General features: G+C 52.3%; 10 protein-coding genes across 10 annotated transcripts; 6 read left to right on the top strand and 4 right to left on the bottom strand.

Annotated features, from left to right (window-relative positions):
* The first annotated feature begins 977 nt into the window (after nucleotides 1–977).
* On the top strand, nucleotides 978–3,264 carry BO85DRAFT_471946 (putative amino acid transporter). The gene is made up of 2 exons (XM_025662524.1): nucleotides 978–2,805; nucleotides 2,873–3,264. The coding sequence occupies exons 1-2, from the start codon at nucleotides 1,453–1,455 to the stop codon at nucleotides 2,930–2,932; spliced, it is 1,413 nt and encodes a 470-aa protein (XP_025511270.1). The 5' UTR covers nucleotides 978–1,452; the 3' UTR covers nucleotides 2,933–3,264.
* Nucleotides 3,265–3,293: 29 nt separating this feature from the next.
* BO85DRAFT_442350 (uncharacterized protein) lies at nucleotides 3,294–3,999 on the bottom strand (the record flags this gene model as incomplete). The annotated part of the gene is made up of 4 exons (XM_025658834.1): nucleotides 3,294–3,632; nucleotides 3,667–3,715; nucleotides 3,842–3,921; nucleotides 3,994–3,999. The coding sequence occupies 4 exons, from the start codon at nucleotides 3,997–3,999 to the stop codon at nucleotides 3,294–3,296; spliced, it is 474 nt and encodes a 157-aa protein (XP_025511269.1).
* Nucleotides 4,000–4,496: 497 nt separating this feature from the next.
* BO85DRAFT_156262 (uncharacterized protein) lies at nucleotides 4,497–5,382 on the top strand. The gene is made up of 3 exons (XM_025654193.1): nucleotides 4,497–4,777; nucleotides 4,858–5,091; nucleotides 5,147–5,382. Exons 1-3 carry the CDS (start codon nucleotides 4,646–4,648, stop codon nucleotides 5,198–5,200), a joined length of 420 nt encoding a protein of 139 aa, XP_025511268.1. The 5' UTR covers nucleotides 4,497–4,645; the 3' UTR covers nucleotides 5,201–5,382.
* BO85DRAFT_156281 (sulfatase family protein) lies at nucleotides 5,383–7,628 on the top strand. Its single transcript, XM_025654194.1, has 4 exons — nucleotides 5,383–5,910; nucleotides 5,970–6,953; nucleotides 7,011–7,132; nucleotides 7,190–7,628. The coding sequence occupies exons 1-4, from the start codon at nucleotides 5,565–5,567 to the stop codon at nucleotides 7,520–7,522; spliced, it is 1,785 nt and encodes a 594-aa protein (XP_025511267.1). The 5' UTR covers nucleotides 5,383–5,564; the 3' UTR covers nucleotides 7,523–7,628.
* Nucleotides 7,506–9,254, bottom strand: BO85DRAFT_429510 (NAD(P)/FAD-dependent oxidoreductase). Its single transcript, XM_025658251.1, has 2 exons — nucleotides 9,061–9,254; nucleotides 7,506–9,011 (listed from the first exon to the last, which is right to left on the bottom strand). Exons 1-2 carry the CDS (start codon nucleotides 9,236–9,238, stop codon nucleotides 7,735–7,737), a joined length of 1,455 nt encoding a protein of 484 aa, XP_025511266.1. The 5' UTR covers nucleotides 9,239–9,254; the 3' UTR covers nucleotides 7,506–7,734.
* A 609-nt stretch (nucleotides 9,255–9,863) lies between these two features.
* On the top strand, nucleotides 9,864–11,720 carry BO85DRAFT_523630 (allantoate permease; the record flags this gene model as incomplete). Its single annotated transcript, XM_025665369.1, has 5 exons — nucleotides 9,864–9,988; nucleotides 10,035–10,262; nucleotides 10,310–10,404; nucleotides 10,450–10,539; nucleotides 10,584–11,720. The coding sequence occupies 5 exons, from the start codon at nucleotides 9,864–9,866 to the stop codon at nucleotides 11,510–11,512; spliced, it is 1,467 nt and encodes a 488-aa protein (XP_025511265.1). The 3' UTR covers nucleotides 11,513–11,720.
* Nucleotides 11,721–12,030: 310 nt separating this feature from the next.
* Nucleotides 12,031–13,867, top strand: BO85DRAFT_453148 (adenylate cyclase). Its single transcript, XM_025660995.1, has 5 exons — nucleotides 12,031–12,368; nucleotides 12,417–12,530; nucleotides 12,598–12,730; nucleotides 12,783–13,182; nucleotides 13,238–13,867. Exons 1-5 carry the CDS (start codon nucleotides 12,092–12,094, stop codon nucleotides 13,739–13,741), a joined length of 1,428 nt encoding a protein of 475 aa, XP_025511264.1. The 5' UTR covers nucleotides 12,031–12,091; the 3' UTR covers nucleotides 13,742–13,867.
* Nucleotides 13,868–14,064: 197 nt separating this feature from the next.
* On the bottom strand, nucleotides 14,065–14,729 carry BO85DRAFT_463045 (uncharacterized protein; the record flags this gene model as incomplete). The annotated part of the gene is made up of 5 exons (XM_025661895.1): nucleotides 14,065–14,176; nucleotides 14,212–14,256; nucleotides 14,365–14,446; nucleotides 14,538–14,594; nucleotides 14,666–14,729. 5 exons carry the CDS (start codon nucleotides 14,727–14,729, stop codon nucleotides 14,065–14,067), a joined length of 360 nt encoding a protein of 119 aa, XP_025511263.1.
* A 150-nt stretch (nucleotides 14,730–14,879) lies between these two features.
* Nucleotides 14,880–15,359, top strand: BO85DRAFT_463044 (uncharacterized protein; the record flags this gene model as incomplete). Its single annotated transcript, XM_025661894.1, has 2 exons — nucleotides 14,880–15,167; nucleotides 15,234–15,359. 2 exons carry the CDS (start codon nucleotides 14,880–14,882, stop codon nucleotides 15,357–15,359), a joined length of 414 nt encoding a protein of 137 aa, XP_025511262.1.
* Nucleotides 15,360–16,065: 706 nt separating this feature from the next.
* BO85DRAFT_504558 (uncharacterized protein) lies at nucleotides 16,066–18,007 on the bottom strand. Its single transcript, XM_025664304.1, has one exon. It carries the CDS (start codon nucleotides 17,614–17,616, stop codon nucleotides 16,171–16,173), a length of 1,446 nt encoding a protein of 481 aa, XP_025511261.1. The 5' UTR covers nucleotides 17,617–18,007; the 3' UTR covers nucleotides 16,066–16,170.
* Nucleotides 18,008–18,485: the final 478 nt, after the last annotated feature.

Below are 18,485 nucleotides of genomic sequence, written 5' to 3'. Positions count from 1 at the left end.
GCCCGGATTCAGTGTGTGAGCGATAGCAATTGGTCATCAACCTTGATAAGGCCTGCCAAGTGGTGGGCTTCACTTGCCGCATTCGTCAGGCTTCTAGAAGATTAATAATCCCCACCTCGTCAGGAAAAAGGTTACGCCGGTGTTTCTTAGGTTGTTTCTGATGTTGCAGGTCAGCGTCGCTTCCACCGTTGCCTGTTCCCGAGTCAGAACCCGACCCTCTCTCTCTCTCTTTCTCTCTCATCTTCCTCCGCCCGGTGAGTTGTGCGCCTATGGGTGTGTGTGCCTGCCAATCCTCTCTCGTGCTGCCGTCCCTTGTGTTCCCCATCCTCGGGACAGTGCATCCCGCCAAGTAGTAGAAAGTACACGCTTATGGATACCTCCTTACATCCCCATACATTAAGATACAGCGTTCAGCCTGTTCAGCCTCACGGCTGACCCGGGTGCAAATAAACTTCGCGCCGGACACCCCGAACGTAGTAAGAGGACGGCGTCGATCGGGAACGACGGAGAGGGAGGGAGGGCGGAGGAGGAGGAGCACTAGACTTACTTAGTTACTATCTACTACTGCAAGCGCAGCCAGCTGCCACGGGCTAATCATCGGTCCTCGAGTCTGGGGGAAAATGCAGACTAACGCGAATAGCCTTTTTAGCCTTTTCAGTCCGGTTGGGTTTGACCAGAGTGACCACCGGTTACTTGTCCGCAATGGGAACTAGGGTCGGGGTCAACTCTAACCCCAAACGGGTAAGGTCTGCAGTTCCAACGTCACCCTGGGGCTTAACCCCTGGTGGACGCTAGTCCATTTCCGGATGCCTAGACGGGCTAGGCACTAATATCGGGGACTTCATTGGTGCAATTGTAGAAGTGGCGGGAGCTTGGTCCCCACGTGGAGAGCAGATAAACTGGCAAACCTTAGCAACCGCCACTCTATCTCATTACCAAATCGTTTCCACTTTTTTGTGGTCACTTTCTGGTTTCTCCATCGTCTGATGGCCACCACAAAACTACGAAACTGGTTGAAATGTTCTTTTTTGCTCCATTCTCGTTGGTCTGTTCCTCTTCGTTTATCAGCTCCGACCTCTGCGGCGGTGCCCGGATTCATCCGACCCTCTTTCTACTCGCGCTCTCACTCTTGGTGCTCAGTCTGGGCGGACGGTTCTGTGCCTGCGGTGAACTTCCGTCCCGCTCCCATTCAAAACCCTCCCTCTTCCCTCTTGTTCCTCTCTCTTCTCCAGACTCACACACCTCTCTCCTTCTCTCTCTTCTTCCTCCCTCCTCCCCCACTCCCCGAAACCCTCACCCCAAGGCAATCGGTGTGTGACAGGGCACTGTGTGTTTACTCACTCTACCCTCCTCCACCCAACCGCCACTATCACTAACTCACCTCTTCCCTCTTCACACTACCTTCCACTACCTTCTATCTTATACATATATAACAATAACAACGTGATCATCATGGGTTACGGTGACGAGATCTCCGGCACGGACAACAAGTCTCAGAATGTCATGGGGGGTGAGAAGTATGGTGGTGCCGCCCAGTTTGACGGCGACCTGGTGGAGAAGATGAGCGAGGGCGAGCGGAACATCTACGAGGCGGGTATTGAAAAATATAACCGTCTGGGATGGAAGCGCCTGACGGTCGTGCTGATCGTCGAGGCCATTGCGCTGGGAAGTTTGTCCATTCCGGGCAGTTTCGCTACCCTCGGTATGGTGGCCGGTGTCATCTTGACCGTGGGATTGGGTTTTGTCGCCATCTACACCAGTTACGTGGTTGGTCAGGTTAAGCTGAAGTTCCCCGATGTTGCCCACTACCCCGAGGCGGGACGTTTGATGTTCGGCCGGGTGGGTTACGAGATTGTCTACGTGATGCTGGGTCTGCAATTGCTCTTCTTGACGGGCTCGCACTGTCTGACGGGAACCATCGCCTTCATCAACATTACCGAAAGCGGCGTCTGCTCCGTCGTGTTCGCTGTTGTCTCCGCCATCATCCTGCTGCTCTTCGCCGTGCCCCCCAGTTTCGCTGAGATGGCCATTCTGGGCTACGTCGACTTTGTCTCCATCATTGCCGCCATCCTCATCACCATGATCGCCACGGGCATTCAGGCCTCCGACACCACGGCTGGCCTTTCTGGGGTGAACTGGTCTGCCTGGCCCAAGGAGGGCATCACCTTCACCGACGCCTTCATTGCCGTCACCAACATCGTCTTCGCCTACAGTTTCGCCATGTGCCAGTTCTCCTTCATGGATGAGATGCACACCCCTAAGGATTACGTCAAGTCCATCTGGGCCCTGGGTCTGATCGAAATTGTCATCTACACGCTGACGGGTGCGCTGATCTACGCCTTTGTCGGACAGGATGTGCAGAGCCCCGCTCTGTTGTCTGCGGGCAGCATGGTCAAGCGTGTGGCCTTTGGTATCGCGCTGCCCGTCATCTTCATCAGTGGCTCGATCAACACGGTGGTGCTGGGCCGTATGATCCACGGGCGCATCTTCAAGAACTCGACCATCCGCTTCATCAACACCAAGATGGGCTGGATCACCTGGCTGGCGCTGATCACCGTCATCACCTGGGTGGCATTTGTGATCGCCGAAGTTATTCCTTTCTTCTCGGATTTGCTGTCCATCTCTTCTTCCCTCTTCATTTCGGGCTTCACCTTCTACTTCCCCGCGCTGATGTGGTTCTTGCTGGTGCGCGAGGGCAAGTGGAACACGCCCAAGAACCTGATGCTGGGGGCATTGAACCTGTGCTGTTTGCTTATTGGTCTGGTGACGCTGGGGGCTGGTACCTATGCCAGTGTCGACGACATTGTAAGGATCTCCCTCCTTTCTTTGATTTTGAATTCTGTGTACTTGATGCTAATATCTTATTGTTTAGATTCTCAACTACCGCAGCGGATCCGTGCGTGGTGTGTTCACTTGCGCCGCTCCGGAGTAAAGCATTTCTTGTGTGATTATTTCGATGGGGAGGCGACTCCGACCGGGGCCCACCCTCCTCCCTTGCAAATACCCCCTCCACTGCATTTGCATTTGATGTACATATGACTCGATGGTTATGATTTTCTGTGTGTGAATACATTTACGAGCGCCCTGTTGATACACGAGCGGGTCTTTTTTCTGTCATCTTTGCTCCTCATCATTTGCCCTGAACACTCTCAATATTCTCTGCACCAGCACTATACCTCCCCATGTTCTTTATGATTTTTATTCATTTTTCTTTCCCAGCGATAGATCAAGACCCTCCTCGCAATAGAGTTCTACATTATCATCATCTTACTTTTCATTAGTATACAGATTGATTAAGCCTTGTATTGGGAAGATAAGCCTTGCGGTGGCGCTGGATTGCCCACTGGATCGAGTCCAGGTTCAAGGTTTGGGGGAATGTCCGGATGACGCGGGGAGGGCGGAGGTCCATGCCACCGCGGGCAACATGCAACGTCACAACCACGATCCCTATCCGGAGGAACCGATCGAACAGCAGTGGAAGCATACTTGTAAGCACGCCATCGGATCACTATACCCGCTGATGTTGCGATGGATGGATCCAGTGGGGGTTCCGAGTAGTATGTATCTCCAGTGTCCACTCCAACCCATGTCATGATGTAGTGGATGTGTGATCGCCGCTGAGGTGAGATGGGCTGATACCACCGAGAATACTACTTGCTACTTTACTACTGTGTGATAGATCGACATGATGATGGTGACACTTGTATTTGTGCTACTGGATAATGCAGCAGTGCTATCTCAGTCTCACTGCATGATGGTCTGGTGGTGTTCATTATTCCCCAACCAACATCATCAGTGCGAACCCTAAGTCATCATGGGATAAATATACAATGGTACTTACTTAGTAGTGATTTTCATGCCAGTGGCAATAATCAGCCACCTCTTTAGCCACCAGTGGATAATGACTCCCCTGCGATATAGCTATAAGGCGTCCAGTTAAGCTTTCACTATCCCCATCTTGGATGATGGCTTTTCTCACTAGTTAGATCATACCACCATTTCTTATCAATGTTCATCTGCCGACCAGTTGCCGAGAAATCAGTAATCAACATCTATCATGTGACTTGTGCATGCACCACCTGAGTCATTGCTCAATAAGTAACTAACTATTAACTAATTATGCAGAATGCATGACTGATTTAATAACAAATGAAAGTCTCTCCTATTCTTTGCTTCTTCTGCTCCCCTTTTCCTCTCCACCATCCACAGGCATCAATATATTTCAAGTAGCTACGGGTCTTCGGATCTATTCTTAACACTCCTATACCTACCCTGGGTTATATAGCCCTATAAAGACACCACGCCCGTAACTATAAAGTATTTACACAAATAAGTATAGGTTTCACCTTCCAATATGAGATCCATCAACTTGACATCCGATCGACACTCACTAGCTGAAACATTGCCAATCATTTCCCCCTCGGCTGCCCCGTATCCCCAGCTGGACCTGCTATTTCTATCATCCGGCCTCCGCATGTCTCACTTCAACATCTCCCATCATCATGCCCTCGCCAGCTTGTAGGCGTCTATATAACCTCCGGGCTACTCCGGATCGGAGCTGTCCTCTTCATGCTCTTCCCATCATAGCAATTCCAACTCCATCTCCAGTTCCTCCATCTCTTTCGTTTCCATCGCCATCGCCATCATGAAGTTCACTTTCGCCGCCATCACTGCCTTTGCTGCCACAGCATTGGCCCAAAATGTCCAGATTGCCTCTCCCAAGGCTGGCCAGACTGTGCAGGCAGGACAGCAGGTGACGGTCCAGATTGAGCGCCCGGTAAATCCTGCGTTGCTGTTATTCCCGACCTTGAATGGTGTAAATTGTATCAATTAGACTAAACTGATATTCTGCGATAGACTCCCCCCACCAACGTCGAGGAAATGGCCATCGCCATCGGCCTGCAGTCCTGCGCCTCTGCCACCTGCTACCCGGCCTCGGAGGTCCTGGGTCAGGTTCTGTACAATGGCGCTTTTGACCCCGAGTACCACGAGTGGTATTTGCCTCAGTACCAGAACTTCACCGTCACCATTCCCGAAGGTACTGCTTCGGGCAAGGCCGTGCTGGGTGTTGCTCATGCCTCCCTTATTGGGGTAAGTTGAATGCCATTTCAACTGTTGGATCTCTGCTGATTTAATTGTGTTCTAGGCTTCGTTTGAGCCGTACCTCCAGACCCTCAGCCAGAACATCACGATCGCATAGTTTGGTGGAGTAGATGTACAAAGGGGGAATTAAGGGGAGCATAATATTCTCGCACGGCTGATAAGTCTGTGTACATAGCAATTCATGAATCAAGTCGAGCAACTCTTCGAACAGTACGCGCAATCTGCACCCGATGATATAGCTCGTCCCGGATGGTGGTGATTTAGCGCCAATCACGCCATCCCTTGCATTTCGCTTCCACGACAGATCGGCATCGAGCATCAACAGGAATCGCATTGTCCAATGGATAAGTTAAATGATAGCATCTCAAGTGGGGTGGTGGTGTTTTCACAGAATACTTAAATAAAGAGCAGAGCTTCGCGGTCCCGCTACAATGTAGATAAACCACAGTAATACTACAATCATGAAAGGACTCTCACTTCTCGCCTTCGCCTCTCTGGCGCAGGCGTCCATTGACTCCTTCGCAGCAATTGACAAACCAGATAGCCAGAATGTCCTACAGGACCATCATGCGTCCCACCACCCTTCCGGCAGCCGTCCCAACATCGTCTTCATCCTCGTCGATGACCAGGACTTGCAAATGGACTCCCTCCACTATACTCCACGCATCAACCACTACCTCGCCAGCCAGGGCGCCTTCTACCGCAACCACTTTGTCACTACTGCTTTGTGCTGTCCTTCACGAGTGAGTCTCTGGACAGGCAAGCAGGCTCACAACACCAACGTGACCGAGATCTATCCCCCATACGGTATACCCCTCAACCCTACCCCAACTACCAATACCCAAAGCACTAACAGAAAACTACAGGAGGATACCCCAAATTCGTCGCCGAAGGCCACAACGAGAACTGGCTTCCCCTCTGGCTCCAAGCAGCCGGCTACTCCACCTACTACACAGGGAAACTCTTTAACGCCCACACCGTGGACAACTACAATGCCCCCTTCGTGACGGGCTTCAACGCCTCCGACTTCCTCCTCGATCCGTACACTTACCAGTACCTTCGTCCTCACTACCAACGGAACCAGGACCCTCCAACTAGCTACGAGGGCCAACATACCGTCGAGGTACTCACTAAAAAGGCCCTCGGGTTCCTCGACGACGCTATCGCCGGCGACGAACCATTCTTCCTCACCGTCGCCCCAGTCGCGCCGCACTCCAACTTGAACATGACAGACGAAACAGACACCACAACATTCCGCTTCTCTCCTCCCATTCCACTAGATAAGCATAAGCATTTGTTTCAGGATGCTAAAATCCCCCGAACCCCCAACTTCAACCCTGACCATCCTAGTGGGGTCAGCTGGGTGCGGTCCCTCCCGCAGCAAGATGCTGAGAGTGTTGCATATAACGATGAGTTCTATCGCGATAGACTCCGTTCGTTGCAGGGTGTGGATGAACTCGTTGAGGAGATTGTGCTTCGTCTGGACGATGTGGGTATCCTGGATAATACGTATATCTTCTATACCTCGGATAATGGGTACCACATCGGTCAGCATCGGTTACATCCTGGTAAGGAGTGTGGATTTGATGAGGATATTCGAGTACCGATGTTTGTTAGGGGACCGGGGGTGCCGAGAGGCGTGGAGGTGAGTGCGGTGACGACACATATTGATTTGGCGCCGACGATTTTGGATATTGTGGGTGGTGAAGCAGAGGGTGAGCTGGATGGGGTGGCGATTCCGTTGACAACAAAGGAGATCCATGCTGCGGATCTGGATGGGGGCAGACATGAACATGTTAATGTCGAGTATTGGGGGTGGGCTGGGTTTGAGGGCGCGTTTGGCCGGGATGGTAAGTATCCCCCTGCCTTTTACGGCATGTGAGGGATATGCTGATGGAGTATGACAGAGAACGGTGGCCCTGCTACCTTTATCAATAACACCTACAAGGCCCTGAGGCTGATTAGCCCCGATTTTAACCTCTACTACTCTGTTTGGTGTAGTGGCGAGCACGAACTATACGATCTCACGGTATGTCAGCCCTACCATGCCACCAATTCTACGTACTATACTGACACATATGCATAGACGGACCCCTACCAACTGCACAACCTCTACCCAAACCTTGCAGCATCCAAAATAGGATCCTACTCCGCCGTCAAAATCTCCACCCGTCTCGATGCCCTCCTTATGGTGCTCAAGTCGTGTAAAGGAGATACTTGCATCCAGCCGTGGCGGACGCTGCATCCTTACGGGGATGTGCATAGCTTGCTTGATGCGCTGGACGACACGTTCGATGCGTTCTATGTCCGTCAGGTACGGGTGCAGTTTGGCTGGTGCGAGCATGGATATTTGCTCGAGGCCGAAGGGCCGCAGGTGCCATTGGCTTATCGGCATACGAGGTGGAGTGATTGGGTTTGATGCTCTAAGTACTCGGATGATCTTAAGAAGCAAAGGGAATGACAGTAGCGATGCCTGGAAAAGTAAATACAGTGAATTTCAAGGGTGATTTGTAGATAACAAAATCAAGAATCCTGACAGTGATATCATAGAAGGATTATGTTTCATGCTTATGAAGCTCATAAACCTTTCATAGTACTTTCTTGATTGTATTTTCGTTAAGCTCCGAACGCTTACAGCCGACTTCCCTTCCCCGGCTCACTCACCAACTTCACCTTCTGCAAAGCATTCCCGTCCTTGAACCCTCTCATCAGCTCATTCGACCCCTTCTCCCCAGCCCCCAACTTCCTCCACTTGACCAACTCCAATAATTCCGACTGCACTCCTTCCACACGGTCCACTACCAACTGTCCCAACACCGGCAGGAACTTGAACCCATGTCCACTACCACCCGTAGCCACCATCAATCCCTTCTTCCCAGGCACCCGATCAATCACCCAGTGATTATCATACGAGTCCGTATACCAGCACAATCGTGTCTGAGAGATCCCTATTCCCACCTCCTTGAGTTCAGGTATATACCGATCCAGGAAACCTTGAAGAACAGAGACAGACTTTTCAGGTAGCCGACACACAGACGGAGCCGTCCATTTCGTGATCGGGGCGCTGCGCACCTGTCCATCTAATTGAACCTGCGGATGCGTGTATTTCGTCCCGCGATACCCGATCTTCAGTACTCCCCGGTCATCCAGCGGGAAGCCATAGAGATTGCCGTTTTCGCCGCTGCGCACGTTCCATTGGAAGACGGGAAAGTTAGCTGCCGAGAATCGTTGGCGGAGTGGAGAATCCTCCGGGATTTGTATCATCGCTACAGACCCCGCAGTGGTTTCGCAGAGCCCGTCCATTTCTGGGACGAGGGTGGGTGTCCAGCCCCCGCAGGCAACAATGGTCAAGGCTGCCGTATGGTGTTTGCCATCGGCGGTGCGAATTCCGGTTATCTCGCCATTGGATTCGAGGAGACCCTCGAAGCGACCAGCCTGGCGGTCTAAGACGAGCTTGACGCCTAGTTTCTCCGCTAGGTGGAGTGCGTAGCGACATGCCTTGTCGGCATAGACGAACCCTCCGATCATGTCGAGGTATCCGCTTGGTTGTTGTCCGTCGCTCGAGAGGTGAAAGGGGTCGACTGCGTAGCCATAGCCGTCTGCTTTGGCTCGGGTGGCTTCTTGCGGATTGGACGCAAACAGGTACTGAGTGTGCCCAAGGCCGGCCTTGGTCAGGTTCTCTACTGAGGCCTTTTCGAAAGGGTTCAGGCCAGCTGCATCGCCGTGATCACCGAAATGGTAGTTGCCGCAGTTGACATAGATGCGTTCTTTGCGAGTCATTCCAGGGGGAAGAGTTGTCCCTTTCGCGAGAGTGTCGTTCCACGCCTCCCATGCCTTGATTGCTTCCAGGGTGAAGTTCTGGTACCATGTTTCGTGGCCGTAGGCAGCCCGTATGATCTTGTTGCAGTCTGCAGCTTGCCATTAGCATAAGTTTTACTTGGCAACGATGCGTAGTACCTGCAGACGCGGCATCACAGCCACGATCAAAGTCGTAAAGCGTCTCGTGGTAGGGCTGGCGGTCAAAGACGGTGACGTTGTGATACCCCCTCCGAACAAGATGAATGGCGCTGGAGAGGCCAAACACGCCCGCGCCAACAATGGCGATTGGGGCAGATTTTTCGAGGGGAGCAGACATGATTAACGTACGATAGATACACTGTGAATGGTGCACGCTTATCAGGGTCGGTGCAATTTATAGTTGTGAATTGGTTCTGACAGTGGCGCTGCCAAGCTACTGATAGGATAAAGTTGGACGTGCGGAGAAGCTGGACACCCCCACCCTTTAATGCTGGTCACACTGATAACGCGGGGCTGCTGCAGATACGGGATGGTTGGACCTTCCTGGCAGGAATGAGAATGACGATGATGATGCCACAAGGACGAAGATGATGTGTTCCAGAGAGGGGTTATCTATCATCTCATCGCTGGCATCGGGCTGGCCCGCCTGGGCTTCCATTTGCGGCAATCCAACCCTGATATGCATTGAGTTTACTCCTCACGGCGGAATGATACGAAGGGGAGCCTTTTGATGCCATATTCCATCTTATCTGTTGCTGGCATCAGGATCGATAAGTGATGGACTCGTTATGCCATGTGATCCTTGACTCCGACAGCGAAGATGATAGTGAACTGAAGCATATATCCTCGGGCTGATCCCGATTGTCCATCGAGCGTCCTTTCTCAAAGACAGAAAACACCTCGGAACCGTCTGAGGCGTATAGTTGACCACTATCCCACTGTAATATTCACCAAAGCTAGCCATGGACACGCAGAAAGATGACTACAAGTCACACGCTTTCGCAGAAGAAGCAGGTGTCGTCGTAGGAGACTCCATCCCCATCGACGCCGCAGCGGAGCGGTCGGTCGTGCGCAAGCTGGACTTCCGGTACTTCCTCCATCCTCTGGCTTGCTGGAGAAATGCTCATTTGCAGGCTGCTTCCGGTCCTCTCGCTCATGTACTTCTTCAACTCCCTCGACCGCTCCAACCTGGGCAATGCCAAAACAGATGGCCTCGAGAACGACCTCCACCTGGTCGGAAATCAGTATAATGTCATATTGGCGGTCTTCAACGTTACGTTCTGCTTGTTCGACCTGCCGTCCAATTTGATGTTGAAGAAATTTAGCGGAAAGGTGATGCTGCCGACAATGATGATAGGATGGTGGGTTACCTTTCTGGTATATCTGATCCCGCTAACCACAGCCCCAGGGGTTCCATCACACTGCTGCAATGCGCTGTCTTCAACTTTGCAGGCCTGTTAGTCTGCCGTTTGATCATGGGGATCTTCGAAGCAGGGTTCTTTGGTAGGTGAAAGCTTCCGCTGCTGACCTGCTTGCTGACCGCACCAGCTGGAGTGATCTTCTACCTCACACAGTTCTATAAACGCAACGAGATCGCCTTCCGACTGAGCATCTTCTACGGCATGGTCACTATCGCTGGTGAGTATCCCTTCTCTGATACCTGATCCTTCTGACGGCTCTAGGTGCCTTCTCTGGCCTCATCTCGTTCGGTGTCTTTCAAATCAAGCACCACCTCCCAGGCTGGAAGTACCTCTTCCTCATTGAAGGTGGCGCCACCCTAATCATCGCATCCTTTTCGCTTTGGTGGCTCCCTGCCAGCGGCGCGCAGTGCCACTGGTTCAACGAAGCTGAAGCTCGCGCGGCCCAAATGCGCCTGCTGCAAGACGGGTCAGTGCGAACGGGCGAGAAGCTCTCGATCACCGAAGCCTTGGCGGCGCTGAGTGACTGGCGTGTGCTAGCATGGGCTATCAGCTGCTTCTGCTACGGCGTCGCCCAGACCTCCGTTAGCAATTTCCTACCGCAGATGGTGGCTCTCTTGGGGTATTCCACCATCAAGACGAATCTCTACACGGTGGCGCCGTACTGTGTCGGCACGGTCGTGCTATGGATTATCTGCAAGTCATCAGATCACTTCCGGGAACGTTCCATGCACTTGGCAGGCTCGCTGATGATCACCTTTGTCGGGTACATCATCTTGATCGCGGTGGACGCGTCAGAGCACCAGGGTGTCGCCTACTTTGCGTGCTTTCTATTGGCAGCCGGAGCTTTTGTGCCTAGCTCTGTCTTCCATAGTTGGCACACGAACAATGTAACTGACGAGTCGCAGCGTGCCGCGACTGTCGGATTCCTGGTGGGCGCGGCCAACTGTGCCGGCATCCCGTCCAGTCTGGCATTCAAGGCAGACACAGCCCCGCGATATAAGCCAGCGCTAATCGTAAACTGCGCATTTCTCCTGTTCGGAGTGCTGGTGATCCTGGCGTTGGGGACGTATTTCCGCTACGATAACCGGCGCCGCGATCGCGAGCAAGGAGTGAGGCTCACCGCGGCGGACGTGTCGACCAAGTCGCTGGTGGGCGGATGGAAGGATCCAAATTGGCGATGGACCGCATGAGGTCAGATATTGCAGTTAGTTTGGCCTTGTCATACGGCGATATGTAACCATGGGTGTGCCCGTAATGGGAGAACAAGGATTGTTGACGTCGGCGTAGTAAAACCAATAAACTGGCTGAGACAAAGTCATTCAGCATTCCACTGTTTCAAGCTCATTCCCTGACCGCGATAAACTTTGATAAGCATCTATGCTATTCAATCGGACAAAGAATGATGCTTCCATTGTTACTGGCTGCCATAAGCCTCAGCTACCTCGCGGAGGGATCACCCGGACGTCCGAGCTGACTGGGGTGTACGACCCCAAAACCGGACAGCTTGACTACGGCGACAGGGGTTGAGCCAATCTACCTGTACAGCGTGTTTCCCAACGGACGACCGTTAGGGCGGCTGATGCGCCCCATGATTCGCCGGGTATGATCTTATCTGGGCCTATCCTGAGCTGTTCGAAAGGCTGACAGGCACCAGGGATATGCAAGCCATAACAACCCCAAAAGTGAAATCCATGCTCCCCCTCCTTCTTTCTTTTCTTTCGCTCTATGAACCATATTGGTTCCATGCCCCCTCATAATTTCCTTTTCTCATGGCTGCCACTGAATGCACGCCTCTACTCGAACCCTCCAAGCAGCCGCAAGAGCGGTCATCGCGATGGCGGGTTCTGGCTTTGATCTGTTTCATTGTCCTCGTTCAAGACTTTGCCGAGTATCTCTCTCAGGCACCCCAGACTGAAGTCTGGCTCGAGATCGTCACTCGCAAGTTCTGTCCCGTAGGGCAGGATGGACCGGAATGCCAGATGGACCGCGTGCAGAGGGAGGTGGCTCTCCTACAGGGCTGGAAGGATACGCTGGAGCAGGTGCCGGGTAGGTATCACTTTCTTCATTGATCAGGGCTCGACTGACAAAATTTAGGTATATTGTTCGCGGTGCCATACGGCGTGCTGGCTGACCGCATCGGACGTCGGCCGGTGTTGCTTCTATGCGCGGTGGGGTTCACGCTGAGCGATGTGTGGACCAAGGCTGTCGGTGAGCGCGGATCCTACAGATTTGAATCTTTCAGGGCTCAATAACTGAGTGGTTGATTACGGTCCAGGTTGGTTCTCCGATCAACTCCCGCTGCGACTGATCTGGCTTGGTCCGATAGCTCAAGTGCTGGGTGGTGGTACCCAAGTAGCCACCTCCATGATGTATGTCATACTCGCTGATCTGTTCAGCGATGAGGAACAGTAAGAGACTTCCATGCTTCTAGTGGAGGATTACCTAGCTCACGAAGTGTAGAACCACGGCATTTCTCTACGTATCGGCCACGGTGCTCGTCAGCGAGATTCTGGCCACTCCTCTTAGTGCCCTGCTCATGATGAAGAGCATATGGCTACCGTATCTACTATCACCTGTTTTCAATGCTGGTGGTGGCCTCCTCCTTTTTCTCTTACCGGAGACATTACCACAGACACCGCCCGGCCAACCACCTTCATCGGAGCAAACATCACAACGACAAAATTTCCAGGGGCGCATCAGAGCTGCAGTTGACGAGCTGGGCCAGTCAATCGCTGTGACCTGGCGACATCGCCCGGTGCAACTGTTTTTGGTGGTGTTCTTTATTGCGTATCTGGGAATGCAGGTAATGAAACTGCTTCTGCTCTTCGCTGTCGACCGGTTTCATTGGACGATTGCGCAGGTGAGTGGGACCGGGAAAAATCACGATATGACCAGACCTAACATTTCCTTTTTAGGCCAGCTTCCTCATACCCGTGCGAGGGTTTACTAGACTACTGCTGCTTCTCGTAATCCTGCCAGGCATATCACACTGGCTCATAGAGCGACGGCGCATGTCCCCATTCACCAAGAATACTAGACTGGCTCTGACGAGTAGCGGTTGCATGGGCATGGGATGTCTGCTGATTGCGCTATCCAGTCATCCGGCGGGCGCAGTGCTGGGGCTGGTAGTGTATGCGCTTGGGTCAGCGATGCATCTATTTGCTCGGCGCATTATCACGTCGCTCGTCGACGCGCATCATATGGGCACGCTGTATACGGCGATTGCGGTGATGCAGGGAATCGGAGTATTGGTGGCCGGGCCGATGATGGCGACGGCGTATGGTTGGGGACTGGCAAGGGGTGGAGTGTGGACGGGGGCGCCGTTTATGCTGGTGAGTGGACTTTATGGGGCGGCTGGGTTGGCAATCTTCCTGGGAAGTTGGGAAGGCCGCAAGGACGATCTGGAGAATGGTCAGTGAGAAAGCTGTGAAAAGCCGCGAGACTATTGGCTAGCAACATACACATCATCCCTATTTTTCACCGCACTTATAGTCTAGCACAAGATAAGCAATTGTGGTACCTAGTTTGACTGAAGCTTGACACATCTCAGTTCATCGTTGAAGCGCTGGACCGACCACTCGTTAGGGATAAAAATAGATCCCCTATAGTACATCGTAAATACGCCTCGGGGATCGTCGATAGGTACCGATCCCCTGCTGTTTGAGGTGGTGCGAACATTGCCTGCAAATGAAGATCAATTCCAGCGTGACTTTATGTAGACTAATATCCCATGAAATAAGGTTTAGTCCATTGGGAAAGTGCAATGTGCCGTCGTCTTCGATGTCTCTGATGGATGTTGCGATGAAGGAGAAAACAAAGATTGAGGGAGATTTGTGGGTGCCTGGCCACTAGGCCTGTTCGGGTGGATTTGCTGCCTTATTGGCCTCACCCGCTCACCTGATCGCTGACCTGATCAAAATCCCCTTCTGAATAACTTCATGACGAAACTCTTCCCTCTTCCTTCATCTCAATCAAATCAAACATCAGAAAGAACAATCCACGTTCGGCTTATTTTTCATGCACCAACTCGGCATATACATACATGTGTATGTTCTGCTTGTCAGGATGATCATCCAGATCATGAAACCCACCGCCAATCACTGCCACTTGCACTGTGTCCGATCCTTGGAAATCGCCGTGGAAGCCTGATGGGCTTCATTCGCCAATGACGCGTCTTACTCCCCGGGCTAGCGGCCACTAGTCCATCCATCGGACTCCATCCATGGCTTTCATCCGCGAATCCAGCCGCCGTTTTGCCCAGCCCGGCCCCCACTGGTCCTCGGTCGGTTCCTGTTTCAAGGCTATTTTTTGCTCCTGACCTTTTTCTCTCCCTCTCTCCTGACCCACCACACGTCCAGTCCAGACTAATTTGATTCCCGACGCCGCCGCCGCCGCTGCCTCGCCCATCGCTCTTTCTCCTGACCGTTGCTTGTCCTTCCACTGGACCTGTCCAGTCCATCTTTCTCCTTGCCCGTCTCTACTACCTCCACCCACCAACATACACTCGTTTCAACGCTTTGTCTTGTCCTTCATTACTTTCCATCTCAGTCACCCACCATGCAGTTGAAGTCCATCATCCTCGCTTTGGCTTTCAGTGCCTTTGCTCAGGCTCAGACTATTCACGGCTACACCAAAAAGGATTGCCCGAGCGACTCCTCCAAAACTGCTTCCCAGCAGACAACCCTGGACAAGTGTCTGACTCTGGACGGTAACGATTACAAGTCCCTCAAGGGTAGCCCTGGCGACTACGTCCTCACGGCATTCGCGGAAACGAGTTGTAATGGCAACGGCTATGCCCTGCCGCCCGGCAAGTGCATCAACGGCGACAAGTTCACAACTTATGAGGTATGTGCATAGAAACGGATCTGGCACGGATGACTCTGGGGTTGCTAATTTAATCGAACTATACAGATCCAATTTATCCCCATCGCCAAGCGAGACAACGCAACGGCCCTGCTGGAGTTGTACGCCGACTACTACGCCGAATTCCCCGAGGAGGCCGAGGAGCTTAAGAAGCGCCAGTTGAACGAAGCGTAGGGGCAGCAGATGGACGCCACTATACAATGACCTTGTTGGATTCTGCATAGTTGAATGACTGGATTATTCTTTTTGAAGTCTTTGGAGTTTGGGATACCATATCTGCGACATTATTACTAGCACCGTGGCACGGATGACAATACAAGCTATTCTCGTTTCCACTGGAGTCATATAGGAGGAACACCTGAGTTGGCAGCCGATCGGTTGGATTGAAAACCTGGATTGGCATGTTGCAGGTCGCATGGAGGCCGCTGCGATGGAACCGATCCGAGCGGACATCAGATGACTTGCTGATTTCTGGACCCCATGCTTTAAGCACGCCAAACATCGTAGCTCGTCAATTACATATAATGGTCGGACAAACGATCTTATAAAACTTGGTGCACCGGCCTAGAAACGGCACCCTCCAGTGCTACTCCAGTCACTGCATGTCTCGAGAATTGAAGATGGATCATGTGCTATGTATGCTAGGCTTGGACTATGTAGAAAGGACTGATGGTTTCTTGCAGAATTGCCGAAAAGACAACTGAGTATCTCGTCACCATGAACACTTTGGACAAGGCGTTGCAGACAGCAAATTAATTGTAATTGGATTCTACTGTTATTCAGCCACCAACCGGGCTACAATCAACAAGAATCACAAAATGATCGCATAAGCGGATTGATTCTAAACTCAACTAACGGCAATTGTTAACTTTCATTCTGGGTTCAGTTCAAACGAAGAAGCCAACAACAAAGGAACACGATCACAAGGCAGTCTTGCGTGAATAGGATTGTCTCGGCGGATAAAGGCTACAGCCTAATCAGACGTCTAGCACAGCAGCGCCGACCATTCCTCCTGAGGTCCGGTATACTCAGCAGTTGGATCCGCCAACCACCACAGCCGATCGGGCGAGGTGAGGATCATATACGCACTGATGATGTTCATGCAGCTGCAGTCCGTATACTTCTTCTCGTACGCCTTTCCGATGGCCGGCACCCGCTCCTGCCAGGTCATCGCATCGTAGCCCCGGCATCTCGAACACTCCTTGAAATGCAGGACACAGTGCTGGAGCAGCTCATCGTAGCGTTGCGAGTTCTGGCACCGGTCTCGCAACGAATAGTTTCCTGGCTGGTCGCTGCGTCCAACTGCCTTCAACATCGGGTTCATGACATTGAGCACCGCATCGCCGTACGGGTCCACATCAGACCCGGGACTATTCTTGCGCGGAGGCATCAACTTGTCCAGCAACAACCCGGTCTGGTACCGCGCCATGTAAATCTGCCAGGCCAATTCGCGGCCAGCTAGATGAATGGCCCACAGGGCGCCGTTGTCCAGTGCCCACGCCCATACATCAATGCAGAACCGTCGCACCATGGCCGTGCCAGGCACTTCCTGGTGCACACTGACAATGGTCAACAGGTTGTAGTATTCCTTGGCCATATTATCATGCCGATAGTCGCAGATATCATGCATCACAGTGGACGCGAATGAAATTGCATCCACTTCCTCGTCTGTGCCGATCAGCGGTTGTTCCAGCTGCGCATGCAGGGCTAATGCACGTCCCGCCGAGTTAATCAGCCGGTAGCTGATGCTCCGCCGCTCGTCGTCGGGGAACTTCAACTCTGTCGCTTTGGGATGCAACACGTCCGGGTATACGGATTGCACGCACATCAGCCAGGCGTCCATGATCTTGCGGTGCGGGCCGGGTCCGTGGTCTCGGTGGACGTGCTCAATGTATTCGCTGACGCGCTGCGTGCAGATGTCCAGCACCACGGGGAGCTCTCCCAGGAAGTGGAGGTAGTCTGGAAAACAGGCCAGCACGCCGGCGGTGCAGCTCCCGTGCACGCATTCGTGGCAGAGCTTGGTATTGTCTGACAGACACCAGGTGAAGCCGTAGACTTGTTCTGCCACGGCGTGCCAGAAGGGGGTGTCTGGGACATCGGGGAAAGATTCTCGGAAGCAACGAAGGAGGTATTCACCACGAGGCAGAAAGGCCAGACGGCTGGGAGCTGCCGTAGCGAGGAGCTCGGGATCAGGAAGGTCCTTCAAATCCTGGGTCCAGGCCAGACATTCCTGGAAGATGGCCGCCCGCATGTGTGCGTCGTAGATGCCCACGGGATTGCGAGCATCGAACAATTGCAAGCCAATGGTGGGATTCCAGCTCTTGCGGAGCTCAGTCACGATCTTCATGTCTTCAGAGAGCTGACCGGATACCTTCTCAATGGGAGGGTAGAGGTCAGGTCCGAAGAGAGCAGTTTGAGTGGCAGTGGCCATTGTGAGTGCAGGGGAAGGAAAGAGGTAGAGTATTCGATGGATACAACGACTAGATTAATTTCTGGTGCTTGAGTACTTGTGAGAGTTTAATCTTGATGCTTGGATCGTAAAGAACAGTCAATGCGCCTCCTTATATACCTTTTCCTCGAGCTCTCCGGAGGCCAACTGATACCAATGACGTCTCAATGGCGAAAAGCGCTTTGACAATGAACCGATAATTACTTGCTGTACCGCGATAGAATAGGTATACACCATCGGCTAGAATACTTCGCAGAAAATATTGTGTTGGCTTGGAAGGGTGGTTGTCGCACGGCCCTGAGGGGACCCGACAGTATCCCATTGTGGCAACTTGAGTGAGTGTGGACTCCACCAAGGCATGCGGTACTAGTATGAGGTTAGTGTAGAAATCGCAACGAAAGTCTACGGGTGGAGGACAAAGCTGGCTGAGGGATTACGCTTTCATCTCTAGGTAACTAGGTCCGAGAGTTACAATGTTGATTGTTACTATATCCAGTTTTGTCTGAAAATCCCTACGAGTCTCATGATAATGTGCTTCAGCCTAGTCCTGTCCAGGAATGCTACTGTCTTTGTTTGCCTCGCACAGAGCTATCTGCCTTGGGCGTAGTGGCTGCTAAAGCTAGCGGAGAAATACGCTGCTTGGTTGAATGAGGGCCATATTGTGCTCGGTGATAGGCATACAGAAGCTGCATAGCCATATGCACAACATGGGATATTTGATGAAAGTACGGTGAATGAAGCAGTGTCAATTTAGACGGACATTTTCGCAGAGATGCAGTCGCATTACAGAGCTTTCCTTGAGAGGTTCTTTTACTTATTCTGGTAATTTCAAACAACAAATAGGACAGACC

The sequence above is a fragment of the Aspergillus piperis genome (assembly GCF_003184755.1).
Source record: "Aspergillus piperis CBS 112811 unplaced genomic scaffold BO85scaffold_24, whole genome shotgun sequence".
In the NCBI taxonomy this organism is placed as follows: Eukaryota; Fungi; Ascomycota; class Eurotiomycetes; order Eurotiales; family Aspergillaceae; genus Aspergillus; species Aspergillus piperis.
The sequence above is the reverse complement of the archived record's forward strand: the minus strand, read 5'-3'. Positions and strand labels throughout refer to the sequence as shown.